The sequence below is a fragment of the Colius striatus genome, chromosome 9 (genome assembly GCF_028858725.1).
Source record: "Colius striatus isolate bColStr4 chromosome 9, bColStr4.1.hap1, whole genome shotgun sequence".
NCBI classification, from domain to species: Eukaryota; Metazoa; Chordata; class Aves; order Coliiformes; family Coliidae; genus Colius; species Colius striatus.
In genome coordinates this window covers 6,178,731-6,194,848 of record NC_084767.1, presented here as the reverse complement: position 1 = coordinate 6,194,848, position 16,118 = coordinate 6,178,731, and the positions used below count along the sequence as shown (strand labels likewise).

The 16,118-nt window shown below is 36.7% G+C and overlaps 1 protein-coding gene across 3 annotated transcripts in view; it reads left to right on the top strand.

Moving 5' to 3' along the window:
• Positions 1–16,118, top strand: part of GABRB2 (gamma-aminobutyric acid type A receptor subunit beta2) — a 141,768-nt gene that overhangs the window by 65,931 nt on the left and 59,719 nt on the right. For all 3 annotated transcript variants that reach the window (XM_062002348.1, XM_062002346.1, XM_062002347.1), the window contains exon 5: positions 15,524–15,606. In XM_062002348.1, the coding sequence (XP_061858332.1) occupies positions 15,524–15,606 (83 nt within the window). The remainder of the gene's footprint in view (positions 1–15,523; positions 15,607–16,118) is intronic.

Sequence of the window (16,118 nt, the reverse complement as noted above, 5' to 3'; positions counted from 1 at the left end):
AATTTAGGCAGAAATAGTAAAGACAATTCCTTAACATTTTATTTCTTCCTTGATATTATCCGTCTATTGTGGCTATTCTACTCACCAGAATGCTTAGCGTTGCTGCTTTCTCAGAGGACTATTGCTGTTTCTGTGTTCAAACATTTTTTGGGTTTTTTCTTGACAAGAGTCATTGATTTGATATTTTTTCCTCATAATTGAAAGGCTTATTTACTTTTATGTGTCACTCCTGGATTCATGATCATTAATTGTAAATACTAGGGCAGCTGAGTTTGGTCTTCATGCTTTATTTTGTCCTTCATTTGTTTAGGAAAGATCCTGTGTTGCAGGTACAATTAATGGAAGTTCAATATTACTCTTTAGAAGTTATTTTTCCAACTTGTGAGAAGAGCTATTTTAATATCAATAGAAATTCTAACTCTGCTGTCTCCATATCAAGTATATCTATCCCCTATGGCAATACATAGAGTAATACCTCTGTACTTGAAGCTGCTTGCAAAGTGAGAGGGTGAGGGTGAGGGAGTCATGAGTGTTTGGGTCACAGAGGAGAGGTGCAGAGAGAGAGAGGGAGGCTTTGAGGGCTATGTCAAGGTTCTTGAGATGTAGACACTCAGAAATGTCAATGGACAACTGACCTAGAAAGGAGTAGAAAGAACCTGAAAGGAATTTGATTTTCCTACATACAGAGTTGTAGGCTTTCACTTAGCTCATGGTTTCTGATACCTAAGACAGAAGATGAAAAGGTTTTACATAATCTGTAGCTGGACCTCTGATCTAGATGATGATATTTTGAATTCAGGATTAGAATATAAGCAGACTCCATCTAACTTCTCAAGGCCTGCTTTCTTAATGCAGTGCTGATGTTTGTATGATTACTCTTCTCATTTGTCAGCTTGGAGGAGTATCAGGGGATAACCCTTTAACTTAATGAGAAAGTTATTAAATTGCTGACATTTGCTAAATTTCTAGTCTAGGGTTAGAAATGCCTGTAAGGGAGATTTTATAGGGTCACTATTTGTAGCTTTAGGTTAAGTGAACATAGTGATGAATTCTGGTCAGTGCTTGAAATACTTAAAAGTAAGTTTGTATGTGAAATACTGAAATGCTGAGACAATTAAAAAAAGAAAAACAAAACCCCAATAACAAACCAAACAAAACCCAAACAGATGGGTATTTCCCCTTGTGCAGCATTTAACTACATACTTGGGAATATGTATTTTGAAACAAGAATAATACTGGGACTAGCATCCATGGCTTACTCTTTCAACACATGGCAGAGATCATTTTCATATATCTTTCCATATTTCATACCCAAGAAACCTTCTTGCCCATAAAAGTGTGGCTGTTTCATTATGCAATATTCTCTTTTACAGTTCCCCATATTGCTGTCAGTGCTGACTTGAAGTCCACATCCCTGCTAAGAATTTTCTGTTGAGTTGTTATTCAAAAAGACATTGAAACATCTTTCCCTTAAATGTTTAAGTTTCATGGAGGGAATGGTGACAACTGTTATCATCCTTATACTATTATCATTCTTGAACCTCAGTGCTCTTCGCTGAAGATTCCTCTGGTAAACACCAGATTTGACCTGGGGGAACCAGCTCACACTCTCGATTTTTTTAAGTTTCTGTCCTATAAATGTAATCCTTTGTTTTACTGATGGAAATCCCCTCCTCTAAAGCTTGTAAAAAGGCTGATTTTGTGAGCAGTTGTCCATATTTTGCTGAAAAGCTGTGGCTGGATGGCCACTGCCTCTGTGCCTGGGCTCAGGAGTGAGTGAGAATGTATAAGAGGACACAGCAGCTATTAAACTTGCTATGCTTCTGGGATGGCTTGGTGCTGAACCTGCTATACATGTGATGCTTTCACCTTGTGGGTTTCTGGCAGTGTTTTTTTAGTTACCTCAAAGTACCTGTGCATTTAATCAAGTAAATGTCTTCCTGATGTTCTGAATTGAATTTACTGAGTTTCAGCATGTGTTGTCCTATTGTTGATGTATAAAAGACTTTTTGGTACAGAACAGGAGTTATTTTAGTGATTGTTTAAAGAAAGGGGGGAAAAAAGGAATAAAGATGCACTTTCTACTCCAAATGATCACTTTAAAAAACTCATTGCATATGGGGATAGGCTCTAGGACAGAGCTGACATATCTGATAATTATTTTTGTTTCCTCGTCAAATATGTAGTTGCTGTGTTCAGAGCAGGACTGATACTTTTCATCCACCTCAAATGTGGACTAGTTTTAACTTGTTTCTTGGAGAAACGGTCTCATGTTAAGCCAAGGTAATATGAAAAGCAATGGCAGATGAGTTTTCTAAATTAAGTCATAAAAGTACAAAACCCAAAGCAATCTTTCATATATAGCCTATGTATCAAGTGTTAAAAATCTTGAAAGTGATGCCCTCGGTCTGCATAAGCATATGGAAAGCAGAGACCTGAGTAAACTTATGCTTCTAATTCTCTTTGATACTGAGGTCATACGTTATCTGATCACAGCATTGTGTACAGAATCATTTCAGGATGCTCAGCAGGTCAGAGTCAAGTATCTTCCAAATCTAACACCTTTATTGATCATAAATGCAAATAACTTTGACTATAGAAATCGATGGATCTTACTAGCATTAAAATGGAAAAGGGACCTTAATAAATTACTGAAGCTTGACTTAATTGAATACATATTCTGCATCAAAATATGATAATTAGAAGGAAAGTTCCTTCTTTTTTTTTACAGTGAATGGATTACTGTTCTAACCCCTGAGGTCTAGTTACTGGAGTTTGGAAGGTTTGAGTTTAGAAACAGAAAAGGACCAGCTGAAAATCAAAAAGCAATTGTCTATGTAGCCTTTCTATTTAGATTTCCAATGTTCCATGTTTTATCAGACTTTCAGTTTGTTGTGTCAGTATGGTGCAGCTAGTATGTCAGAAGGTTTTAGGGTATTTTTCCTGTTTTTGTTTGGAATAAAGTTATGAATATTCTGAAATGAAAATGAGGAAAGGAAAGGTCATAATTGAACATTGGCCCTTAGGAAATAGTTATTTCAACAGGATAGATGGAGTTAACCATTAATTGTAGTCATTAGGTTTGACTCGTTAAAGAAAAGAACCCTAAGTCTGTATACTTCTCTCATGCATCCGATAAATTCTTAACTGAAGTTGGTCTGAAATGTCGATAATAATTTGGAAACGTTCAAGGAGAACTTAGCTTCCCATTTTCAAAGTAATATTGCTCCTACTTTAATACCATATTAAAGTTATACTTGTATTTGGCGTCTAAAATGGACCGGGTACGATGGGTATAAACTTAAAACAATAGGTGAGAAGAGCAACAAGGCGAGGCATGACATCTGGAATGTGATAGTGGTGCTTTAAAGAAATTCCTTTTCTATTGCCAAAGGAAAAAAAAAAGAACTTTACTATCTTAGGTATTATGTCCATTATATCAGGAGTCCAGTTCCATATTAGGAGTCCAGTTCTGGGCTCCCCAGCTCAAGAGGGACAGGGAACTGCTGGAGAAAGTCCAGTGCAGGGCCACCAAGATGATCAAGGGTATAGAACATCTTTCATATGAGGAAAGGCTGCGGGAACTGGGGCTGTTTAGTCTGGAGAAGAGGAGACTGAGGGGAGATCTTATTAACATTTATAAATGTCTAAAGGGTGAGTGTCAGGAGGTTGGGACATCCCTTTTTTCTATAGTAGCTAGCAACAGGACAAGGGGTAATGGGATGAAGCTGGAACACAAAAAGTTCCACTTAAACATAAGAAAAAACTATGTCACTGTTTCAGTGAGGGAGCCCTGGCACAGGCTGCCCAGAGGGGTTGTGGAGGCTCCTTCCTTGGAGGTTTTCAAGACCTGCCTGGACATGTTCCTATGTGACCTGATCTAGGTGACCCTGCTTCTGCAGGGGGGTTGGACTAGATGATCTCTAAAGGTCCCTTCCAACCCCTAACATTTTATGATTCTATGTTAGTAGATCTAATTACCAGGGGACATAAAAGAGGGTGTATGATCAGAAATATCTCCAAAATAGGCTTTCTCTACAGATATCTGCTTGTGGATTATCCTGACTAGGGAAAATTTCAATGTTTGAGAGTAACATATGCAGATTAGAGTGCTCATATTGTGTCCAAGTCAGACCTATCTTAAATCAGATAAGAAGAAGGATCCTCTTCCTTTGCCACCTCCCCATTGACATCAATTGACTTGGAATATGTCATTTGAAACTTGTATGCTATGAATCAGGCCTAAAAATATCTGTTAAATCTTTATTCATTGTCTTCAGTTGAATACTATTCACATGGGAATAGTAGTTCAGATGGGATATGTAGCTACAATGCTAACAGATAATCTATTAAAGACAGCTTAAGGAGCCTGAAATCCAGCTTTTTGAGATGGAGAAGTTTCACTGGCACTCTTGACATACAGGACTCGGGTGAACCACTTTATGCTACTATGGTAACACATTAACGCTACCACTGGCTAGATAAGCACATTGACATCAATGTATCTTTTCACTTCTAATGTTACTGAATGAGCATTATTTGTAGTTAGTAGATGGCAATGCTTCACTCCCTGTGACAATGAGAGGCAAGAGTGTAGCTTTATATTCCTAGGAGTTAGCTTTAGTGAGCTTGTATAGGATGCTTTACATAATTTGTGTCTGTTTTGTCTATACCTTATAGACAGTACTTTAATACAAATCACAATTAGCAAAAACTGGGATAAATTAAAGATGATTATAAGAATTCTGGTAGCCATTTCCAGTGAGAAATTTCTGTCTGTATTTTTATTATCCATCTTTGTCTGATTTAATGTCTTATTTACTCAGTACAGGATCTGATGTCCTGTTTGGCATGCGTGCACATCTGCTTAGGAAGAGTAAATATAAGCACTAAGACCTTAGGTAACAAATAATACCTATTTTTAAAAATATTAAATAAAAGTCTGTTGTACAGAATAAATGATGTCCTATGATGAATACAAATAAAACAAATCTTCTGGAAATAAAACATAACTGAAACAAAACCAGGCAATTCAAGACCAATCAGCAGCATAGTTGCTTGTCCTTTGATGATGGTGCCTCCCACCCACTTACCAGTGCAGTGTGAGTCGCTTGCTGTAGATCATGGCAAGCAGCATGAGGAGGAATGGTTCCTATGAAACGTTAAAAGCAAGAGAAGTACTTGTAAGGAGTCTATGATAAGCCACATTGGACTAAAGAATTTGACTGTTAAATCCTAATTCAGATTGTTCTACTGAAATAATTAGATCTGCCTTAAAAATGTCTTTTGCCTATTGCTTGGCAGTTTTGTGAGGTTTTGATAACTGATGCCTGCAATGCACTTAAAGATAAGTGTACCTACAGGTCTTGCAGATCTGTACTTGTACAAGCACACTAGTGTGAACTACTTGTTATATGGTGCACAATTAACATGAGTATCAAAACTACATTTTGTTATAGGTATATTGTTTAGGTTTTCCCTCCTTTTCTTCTTGTTGTTACCTAATTTCTTAGAGTGTTTTAAACCCCTTAAATTCCTCCCTGTTCTAGGGAAAAACCTTCTAACTCATGAATGATAAATTTGATACTGTTCAGTAATAGCTAGTCTACAGATATGACAATTGTTGCAGAAAGAACCATTAAATCCTTCCCCCAAGGACTTATCTGTAATTTCACAGTGTCCCTTTTAATTCTACAAGACGTTCCAGGTCATTATGTATTATGTCAGTTTTACCATTCTAATATCTTGAAATAGGCCCTTGGAAGTGCTGTGCTTACACTCTAAACTGTGTTAACATGCTTTTGAAAGCTGGCCATGAAAACTGGGCAGCAATATGTTTGTATGCACTGTGGGTTTTGTGCTGACATCAGAGCTGTCAAAAAGAAAAAGAAATTTAGTATATTTTTTTCCAGTTATATATTGGTAACTTTTTACTATAAAAAGTAAGACTTTTAAAAAAAATTGAGGTAAAATGATATGTTTATTGTTACCAGATCAGTTACAGGAATCAGTAGATCAAACAAGGTAAAGAAATTAGGTAAAAATCATGGTAAAAAACAAGATTCTTAGGAATGAAACTGTACAGATCTGTGCCAGGTATTAAGTGGAGCGTCATGGTATTAATATTTTGGTTAATTTTTGTCTTCTGTGTTTAATCTGTAAATTGACTCAGATGATGCAGCAGTGAAGTACAGATCATGAATTATTCATGATAAAGATTTATGTAAAATCAAGGATAACAAACTAGATGATACGTAACATTTCTCAATCACTAAAGCCCAATTCTTGTTAGTCTGTTTGGAAGGGATCGAGATTAGTGTTTGATTGCAAAAAGAAAGGAAAATACAACTACAGGTAGAAGCCCTACAAATCAGAAACAGGATCCATGAACAAAGGACAACTAAGGAACATAAACTATCTATGTTCTGTATATGTGTGTATGTGAATGTATTCATTCATGACTCATGTAAACACAAAATGAAGTCAGTAGTGTTTTTCAGTGTATCTGCTCAGTTGTGAACTTGATTGAATTGCTTTAGATGTTTCAAAAGTGCTTTTATTTTCTCCTTTTTAAATCATGATCTCATATACTTTGAGACCCACTGTATACAACAAGACTTTCGAGTACTTCCAAGGAATACTTATAAACAGGATTCCCATTTTCCGTTGTCTTTGTGTTGGATTTGAGTCCTGAAAGATGTGGTTTTGAAAATACCAAATCATGGAGGAATCAAATGCAGGGTGCAGGAGAGAGGGGGGAAACAGAATTCCCCTTGCAAGTGTATTTTGTTTATTTTTGAAACCCTTTACACAGTGTCTGGAAATGCTGATCAGGTGAGGATACTGAAATATGCTTGCAATCTGAATTGCATGCACTGGCATTGCAGATAAATGATTAATGGCAACACAAACAATCTCAGCTTCACTGAAATATAATATGCCTTTACTTTTTGTTTTACCAGCAGCAGTGACTGATGCATTTTTGAGCCCTAACACACACACACACACACAGAGCCCCCTTCACACACTCCTGCCCCTCATTGCCACAGGGGGTGAAGCATTATCACCTACTGACTACAAATAATGGTCATTCAGTAACATGAGAAGTGAAATGATACATTGATGTCAATGTGCTTATCTAGCCAATGGTAGCATTAATGTGTTACCATAGTAGCATGAAGTCTGAGGGCAGTATTTCAGAAGCTTTGGAGCATTTAAGATCATATGTCTTAGTTATATTCTCTCACTATTGACAGTTGTTGACATAATAGTTATATTTTAAAGGATGTCAGTAGGGCGGAATTACGGATTTGGATGTCTCCTACAGTTCCCTGAATACCAGGGCAAAGATGAAATGTTTATTTGCAATGCAAAAGTTATTGATCATATGACAATAGTCAATTACAAGGATATTTGTTTTATTGTACTGAATAGAAGCAATAGTTTCACTTTGCTTTAATTGTACTAGATAGAAAAGACAGGTTTAATTTGCTTAGCCAATAGCAGTACAAAAAGGGGAGGTTTCTCAGTTTTGCTTGTTGCATCGTGTTGAGCTCAGAGAAAGCTCGAGGGGAGAGGGAAGGTGGAGACAGCAGACGTTTCAGCGGCAGGAACATTGTCTTTCTGACGTGCTTAGCTACTGCCTGTGCTTTCAGCTGTCATCAGAAATGTTTAAAAAACTAGTTTTAGCGATCTGTGTCTCTTACTTTGGAGGATTGCTCAGTGTACTCTGTTTTCTGAATCAGAATATCTGATGAATAGCAGTTTGTTTTTTGAGATCTCTTCAGGGAGAAAGGAATAGGAGAACATATTCTGTCATCAGTAAAAGCACAACAGAAAAAAGAACTGTTTAAAGCTTGGTCATAGATAGAGGTGGCTTAGAGTTGTGCTATCTGGAAAGTTTACATAAATAGGGCACTAGAAATATCTCAGGCAACTGTCCAACCTCCTCAAAGACGCCAATGTTCACACACACCTCTGGTTGAGAATCTGTTCAGAGGAGGATTGTTTTTTCTCTTAGTCATTTTCTTTCTTGGTGAACAGAACACCCATAGTTTTTTGTACCAATCACTTTGACATGCTACTGCAAAAGTTTCTGATGCGTGTTGAGGAATGTCGGGTTGCCTATGACACAAAGTAGAAGAAGAAATGAAGAGGTTGTTAAATATGTTCCTAGTAGCAGTGAAATTCTGTTAGAGGAGAGTGAAGAGGAAAGAAATTATATAAATTTGGCAGCTTTTTTCCCCTCAAATTAGAAAGGTATATAGTAGATTGTTAAATGGGGGGGAAAGTAAATGATCTCATTGAAACCCTACAGTCACATAGGCCATGCAACTATCCTTTCATTCAAATCTGTGTGGATGAAAATTTCTAGTCATAATTGAATTACATGATAACCTGTATCTATTATTCTGCTATGCTTTACATAATTTGCCTTCATTCTGTTAACTGTCTTCCTGTTTGATCGATTTTAAAGTGTGACTTTATGACAAGGACAGTTCATTTTACTTTGGTCTTAGAATTTTCAGAGGTTTAGAATTTTATAGGTTACTGCTGTGTTGTAAAGGTTCTTGAAATAAACTTATTAACTTCAAGTTTGCCCTAGAAGGCTTTACTGTCTTTTTTCTTTTCCCCTCTCACATTTGTGGATCTGAGAATAATTCTGCTTATGAAGAATCCACTTAAATTTATTATTTCTATTGATATTTCCCTGTGGAAAATGAGCCTTCTTATTCTGTCTCGCAGAAGTCAGAGGAATAGGAGCTTCAGGCCTTTATATTACTTTTTTCTGTAAGAATTACTAAATAAGCTTCGATCATCAAACTGAATATGCCTTTTCTACTGAAGATTGTTTTGACTTTCACATTAATTTTTAACTTGACTAGAATTTCCTTTCTCCAGAATGGAGAAAATACCTTCCAATCAGATGTCTCTCTGCTTGGCCAAGTAAATGATAAAATTCTTACTGGTATTTTGTGAGGAGAAAGGATTCTACAGGATTGTCACTGTCACAGAAAGTATAGATTAACAGAGCAAATAAGTGAATGCAGTTTCTGCTTGAGCTTACCATGCAGAATATATGTTCTTCACTAACAGAGGAAAGTGTAGGAACTGCAGGTGCCACTGACATCTGTCTTGAAGACAGTTACCACAGGAGCTGTGTCCAAAAGTCGCTGGAGATTGACTAATGCAGACATTTTAAGGTTGGGAGGAGAGGATTATACATTGTTTTCCAAGACCCATGTGACATGCAGTTTTCACAGAATAGAAAAGTATTTTGCAAAATATTTGAAAGGAAAACTTCCAGTTTTCTGGTGATGATAATGAAGTGGAAGGACTATGAACTCTGTATACGTTGAGAATGTACTAGGGTTTTATTGCAACGTTGTTTCTTATATACTGTCACTTGGCCATCGTGCTCATAGTGTTTCGTTGTTCTGTAAATCCTCTAGTGTTTTAGCATTCTCCCTTTTATTTGTTTTCAGAAGTGAATGTTGAAAGACAAGGATATGTTTCCCAGTGATAAAATATTAAAATTATCAAGTTCTCCTCTGAGCTCTTCTGCTGTAGCTGATGCATTTTGTTATCTGGGTGTTATCTACTAGAGGAGTACATACTAATACAGAGAAAGGCTTGGATAATTCTATTCTAAAGCTAAGGTTTTGGTACCAGCAGATTTTACTGCAGAGTGACGTGTGCTTTTTACAGGGATTTAAATTATGAACATCATGTCATGGCTGAGTTGTGGACTCAATGACAGGATAGTAGGCAATGCTATCTAATTTAAAGCACAATTCAGAGAGCTACATGCAGGAAGATATAATAGGAAAGTGCATCATTGCATGGAAATCTGCAGTAGAATTCTGATTCTTCTGAGTCAGAATTCCTTTGCCATGAAATAACATTTAAATTATGCCATCTTCTATGACTCTTCGCAGCCAGCATGCAAAATGGCACAACAGGCTATCCTTCAGCACAGAAATGCAGAACTTGTCTCCAAGAAAGACCAGAGGCCTATGTACTTCTGTTTCCTCTTAAAAATCTTGGATATTTCTTTTACCAGCAATATAAACAACAAAACTTAATCAGATAGAAGTTTCTGTATGTATTCTGTCTTCCTACATTTTATCAGCTACAAAAGTTTTTCCCTGTCATATTGCATTTAGAAAATCCTTTCATGTCATTTTCTTCTTATCCTTAACTTGTTTTATGGTTTTGGCTTCTAGCTTTAACAAACACATTTAGTGCTTTCAGAGAATATTTAACGATTCGAGGATTGAATATCACATATCAGAAACCATGGGTAAAATATCGACCTGTCATTAAAAAGTCCCAAATGGAATAAGAAAACTGCACAAAATTGGAACTTTGATTGGAATACTTCATGAAATGCTGAGAAGTGATATTAGAAGGGCACATACATTCTGGATAGCCTGAGCGTATAATTTCATCTCAAACTGAGACATCAACATCAGTAAAACAATTGCTGTTTTTTTCCTGTTAAACTAAGGTGATAAATTCCATATGCAGTTTACAGTGGAGAGATTATAGCAATCAGTGACTGCATGCTCAAATTTAATGACAGCCTTGTAGAAACGTCAATGTTTATCCTTTGCTAAAGCCAACTCTTAACCTATGATCATACAAGGGAAGCTTATCTTTTCTGTGAAAAAGCAGAAGGAAGAATTCTGTTAACTCTATAATTAGCAATAACTTGTTTTTAATTTAAAAGTAGGTCTGTCAGTATATCTAACAACCTTGACACATACGTCTAAATCCAATATTATTGTTCAAGAGAGCGAGTTATCATGTTACAGGTTTTTTTTACCAGGTTTCCACATATTTAAACTTGGTTCTGCTGTCTGGTGCTGCCGTCGACGTTTCCAACTGTCACACAACAGGACTATTTCCAGTAGTGAACAGTGTGGTTTAGCTGCAGCACAGTGAAGCAATAGTGAACAGTTGATTTAGCTGCAGTACATGGGTTCAGTAACTAGTTCAGAGAGTTTGTGACTCCCAGTCATGTGCAGAGCATTCTTATGAAGTTCATGATCGACAGATGCAGTCTGATACAGAGCGTGGTATCCTTGCAAGCACTTTGCATTGCTCCTGATACTGTTACTGGGGAGTCATACTCTGCCTTCAGATATGCAAATCTGAAGCAGAACCTCACACTGTTTTTGACAGGATGTATGGGCATGCATTTAAAGAAAGAATTAGCCTTTATATTTTTCTAGGCTTCAGCTCTGTCTTTGGCTCAATAGGATCACAATCTGTAGATGCTAGAGTTAAGAGAGTGTTATATAACTCTCATGCTACCACTCTACTCAGAGGAACTATCTGAAATTGTCACCTTCTTGCTCATCAGTTCTGTTGTGTCTGTAATCATGTAATTACAGGTCAGGACTGCTTCCTCCCAGGGCAAAGTTAGGTTTCCCTGTAGCTTTGCAGAGCCACTGCAGCTCCAAGAGGGAATTGGATTCTGTCCATCTCCACATATCATTAGCATGATTCTCTTGTCTTTTAGAGTTTTTTTTCTCTCACTGCTGATGTCAAAACTATTTAAGTTGCTATTTTGAATTTCAAATCTGACTTGAACTTGTCAGAAGAGCAAAATCTGTGAGATGTTTAAAAACTGTCCCCTACATAGCACTGAAAAATCGGAACTATTAGTACGACTGGGATAGTATTTGTTATGGGTATTATTTTCTGCATCACTTCAAATTTGGAATTGTTATAAAGAAGTTCTTCATAGCTCTCAACTTTGGCCTTTGAAAGGACCAGTGCCAACTTCCAGCTCTTGTTTGAATCAAAACATCCCTAAAGGTTTGGAGCCAAAGGCAGATTTCCATTTTTCTCAGAAAATATTTGAATTATTTTGAATTACTGACAGCAAACTTCTGTGCTAGTTGGTTCTGGTGCAGGTTTCTTTGCACTGTAGCTATGCTTGTTTTGACATGTGAAGTTTTCTTTAGGTCTGCTTCTTAATACTTGGTTTAGTCAGTGCTTCAGGTTTGCTTTCTTCTTTTCTTTTTATTTATTCTTTTTGTGCTCCATTATCAGTCTACGTTCAAAATATAATTGTAGAAGAGGAATCCAAAGACTGTTTTGAACTATTAGGAATCATAAGATATCACAAGGTTTTTCTTTCTTTAACAGCAGATGCAAAGATTAATGTGTGAGACAGTTCTGTAATATGTTTCTTTTCGTACAGTGTTTCTCTGAGAGCACTGTTATTCTATTATCATCCCTAATGACTGTAACGCATTGACTCATAGTGTTGTTTTTTAAAAGCTTTCACTTTTTCATTGTTTGTTCTCAAGGTTACATTATGCAAAATACAATGTTGTTTCATGCACTAGTCCAGGCTGTATAAAAGTATTTTAAATCCTTTCTATGAAAATTGAAATAACTCTTGCTCTGGGGAGGAGACTTCATGCCTGTTTCAAGTATTCCTGACTGCTACAGTGCTGTTTCTTCCTCTGTATGAAAAGGTATAGGTCATGTGTCTTGACTTCAAAAGTATTCTAAGGTTGTAATTCTTCAATTTATCTATTCATTATGAATTGCAAACCTCTAAGAATTATCAAAAAGTACTGTCATTGTTTAAATATTTTTGAAGGTGAAAGAGAACTTCTTTACTATAAATGTGAGAAAAGTCAGTGAGGGAGCTATGAAGGCAGGAAAGGACAGATTTCTTGTTCCAATGGATTTGCATTATGGATAAGAATGTTCAAACTAGTTGAATTAAATACATTATTCAAAACTACAGTTTTGACTTGATTAAAACACTGCTCTTTTGGTTTTGCTTTTCATTTTTCATTATTGTGTCACTTTTTTCTTTACTTTCTGATGAGGTAAAGTGCTGTATCTTTAATGATTTGATAATGTCCCCTAAAGAGCTTTTATCCCAGCCAGCTGCAGTCTTTGGCTTCTTATGTGATTTTTGTTGCACCCAAATATCTTACCAAAGGTATGTCAGAGTGATGAATGCTCAGCTGTGTACATCAGTACGTACAGTCACTTTGCTGAAGATAGCACAGGTGTGGTTTTATCTCTATGTTGAAACCTCTAATCTGGTGGACTCTAGTTTAGTGCAGAGAAAGGTGTTAGAAAACTTAGTAGTTCAGCAGGTTAGTGTTTACCATGATTCTTTTGTGCCCCTAACCTTATCTGTAAGTCTGTGCTCCTGCCTTTTCCCCTGTGAGCTACTGAAATTTTTGTAAAGCTCGTGACTGTAATATAAACATAGATCTTGAAATACAGAGGCTATTTAAGCAAAACAACAAACCTTCCCACCAAAAACCACAACCAAACAAAAAAACACGAGCTGTATTTTTTTTTTCTAGTCTCACTCCATCTTTCCTGAAGTTTTCCTCTAAATACTCAATCTTATATTGATATTGGAACAAGGTAATTAACTTTCTTCCAAATGTTAAAATGAGGAACTGCCAAGAGACTTTTAAATAATATGTGCTTCTACTTGCTCCATTCACCTTTACAGTCAACAAAAATGTGTTACTCATCAGTCTGGTTTTGTCAAAAGATGAAAGACTTCCACTGAAGGGAGCCAGAGGATTCTTTTCCCCTGTTTGTCCACTCCAGGACGCTTTCTCTTCAAGCATCTGTGATGACCCACACTGAAAACAATATATTTTCAGAAGCAGTTCTCTGAGTACCCATGTATTGATTGAAGAAAGAACTTAGTGCCGAACTGTGTTCCTGTTCTCTGAGTCCAATACATATGAACAGATAAAATGTAAAATTAGAGGATCTTGTCTAGATTGACAAGAAAGAGATAGGGCTTACTGTCTGTAAAGGAATAATGCTCCTACTTTTGTTCTCTTTTAAGAAATTTACAGTATTTTGGTTCTTTTTTTTTCTGGAAATGACAGTAAGACATTGTTCAGTGGGACAGTGGGGAAGCTAATGAAAAGATTGCATAGCTTCATCATTTCTTAAGTGCCTTGTGGAAGGGATTACTGGAGTCAATTTTGAGCCTCTATCAGACAATTGCTGTTTTCTGCTACTAGCAGATTAAAAGGTATTGAAGGTATTTAATTATTAGGTATTTAAGGAGAAAGACTGAGGTCTGTCAAATGAAAGGGTTCTCTGTCTTGTTTTCAGACTGAAGAATGTAAAAACAATTCTTAACAGCCTAAATATCTACTATGAAAGGCCAGTAACCCTCATATGGGGGACAAGATTTTGAGGAGAAAAAAGCTATTGGTCACCTCATCTCTTGTGAATACCCTGGAAAGATGGAGCTACTGATCCTGTTAGAGTTCTTGTGGTGTCTTGTGTGTGCTTTGGACACACCATCTATCCACTCGGGTCCGTTTTGGCACACTCACATCATCTTCAATTTTATGATTTGAGCTAAATCCTTTGGTCAACCTTCATCTCCAAGAAAGCTTTTACAGTTGGTTGCTGTGCAATGCTCTGATTTTCCTACTGGTGTGGAAGCAGATTCCCCAGATGCAGTTGGCCAGTCAGCTATACTTCAATACTCAGGAGAAAATCCTTGTTTCTGTGAGGAGTCCATATATATCACCAGGCTCTAGCAGCTGTAGGAGAAGGACTTTTATCAGGTACAGCGGAATTAAAACTAGAAACCTCTCAGCATGTGTCCTGAATCCACAGCTGGCCCTATATGGAGTAAGTGCAGGACATACTATTTTGATTGTTGGGAGATTCCAAACTGTATATTTTTTTAAACTGCTACAGAGTTACATTAGCATGCTCCTGGAGAAGGTGGAGGGAAGGAGGGGAAGAAATTAAGAATTGCTTTTTACGTACACATTAAGAAGACTTGATGGAAACACAGTTAATAAAAGTGACAATTGTGCCTTGGTTCACATTCAGCTCATGGGCATACTCCTTCAGGAGTTTTATCAGCAAAAGATTTGTTGGCACTACAGGTGTTTCAACATCTAAAAGACACGACACACGCTGATGTTGGTATGTTTGGTGAGAACCAGAAGGCACAAATATGATCTAAATGTTTTGTGAAAATGGTCTTGACAATGTTTACTTTCTAATGTGAAGATAAAATAACTCATTTATAAAATACTTTTGAACAGAAGAAAGAAGAATTAAGTTCCACAAAGGGATTAGGTTATTTACCCAGAATATGAAGTATGTGTCTTTCTCCATTCCTCTTTAGATTTCCTCTGATGCCTTTCTTTGAGCAATTCCCTTTTGGCTTGAAGTCCTTCAATATAAAATGAAATAAATACTGCTATTTTGAGACTTCATTTTGTCAAGATGAATTGATTGATGATTATTAAAGCTTACATTACTGTGATAATGGTGTGTGAAGGGGAAGCTGTCTGCTCACCCACCAGACTGGCATAACCTTCTCAGAACAACATTAGTTACAAGTAAGCAGGAGACACTGTATTTCAGAGAAAATAGGCAAAAGCATCAGTTATGTAGGAAAATATTTTCTTCTTCCAACTATGTGCATTCAAGGAAAGATTGGAACAAGTCACATTAACGAGCTCTTCTGTTTCCTTCCTAGAATTACAACAACAGCTGCTTGTATGATGGACCTACGGAGATATCCGCTGGATGAGCAGAACTGCACACTGGAGATTGAGAGCTGTAAGTAGGATTTGCAGAAGTACTTATGCTGCAGTCAACTGCTTCAGAGTTTTTATTTCTGTCCTTTTTTTCCCTCTTCCTTTTTTAACATGCTACTAACCTACTTGTGTTTCTGTCTGATGACATTTAGATCCTTGTAAATACAAGCAAAAAAAATAGCTTTCCAGATGGATTAGTAATTTGTGGCACAAGGATTAGCAAAAGTTATTCTGTGTTTTGATGGACAATTTACAGCTTTAAAAGTCTCATTCAAATTCCTTGTTGGAGTTCATGTGAGGAGCATGAGGATTATTATCTGTTCTTTATCCTCCTTTACTGCTGAACTGTGTGGCCGCTTGTTTCCATTTATAAATGGTGGTAAGAAGTTAGAATTGTCCTTGAAATAGATGTTTTGTGGTTTTCTTTCTAACCTCTGTGCTGTAGCTAAACTTTCAATGCACACAAGGCAGTCTATATGGATTTAGTAGCTACTTTCTATGTAGATAAATCTTGTGTTGTGAGATAGAATTTCT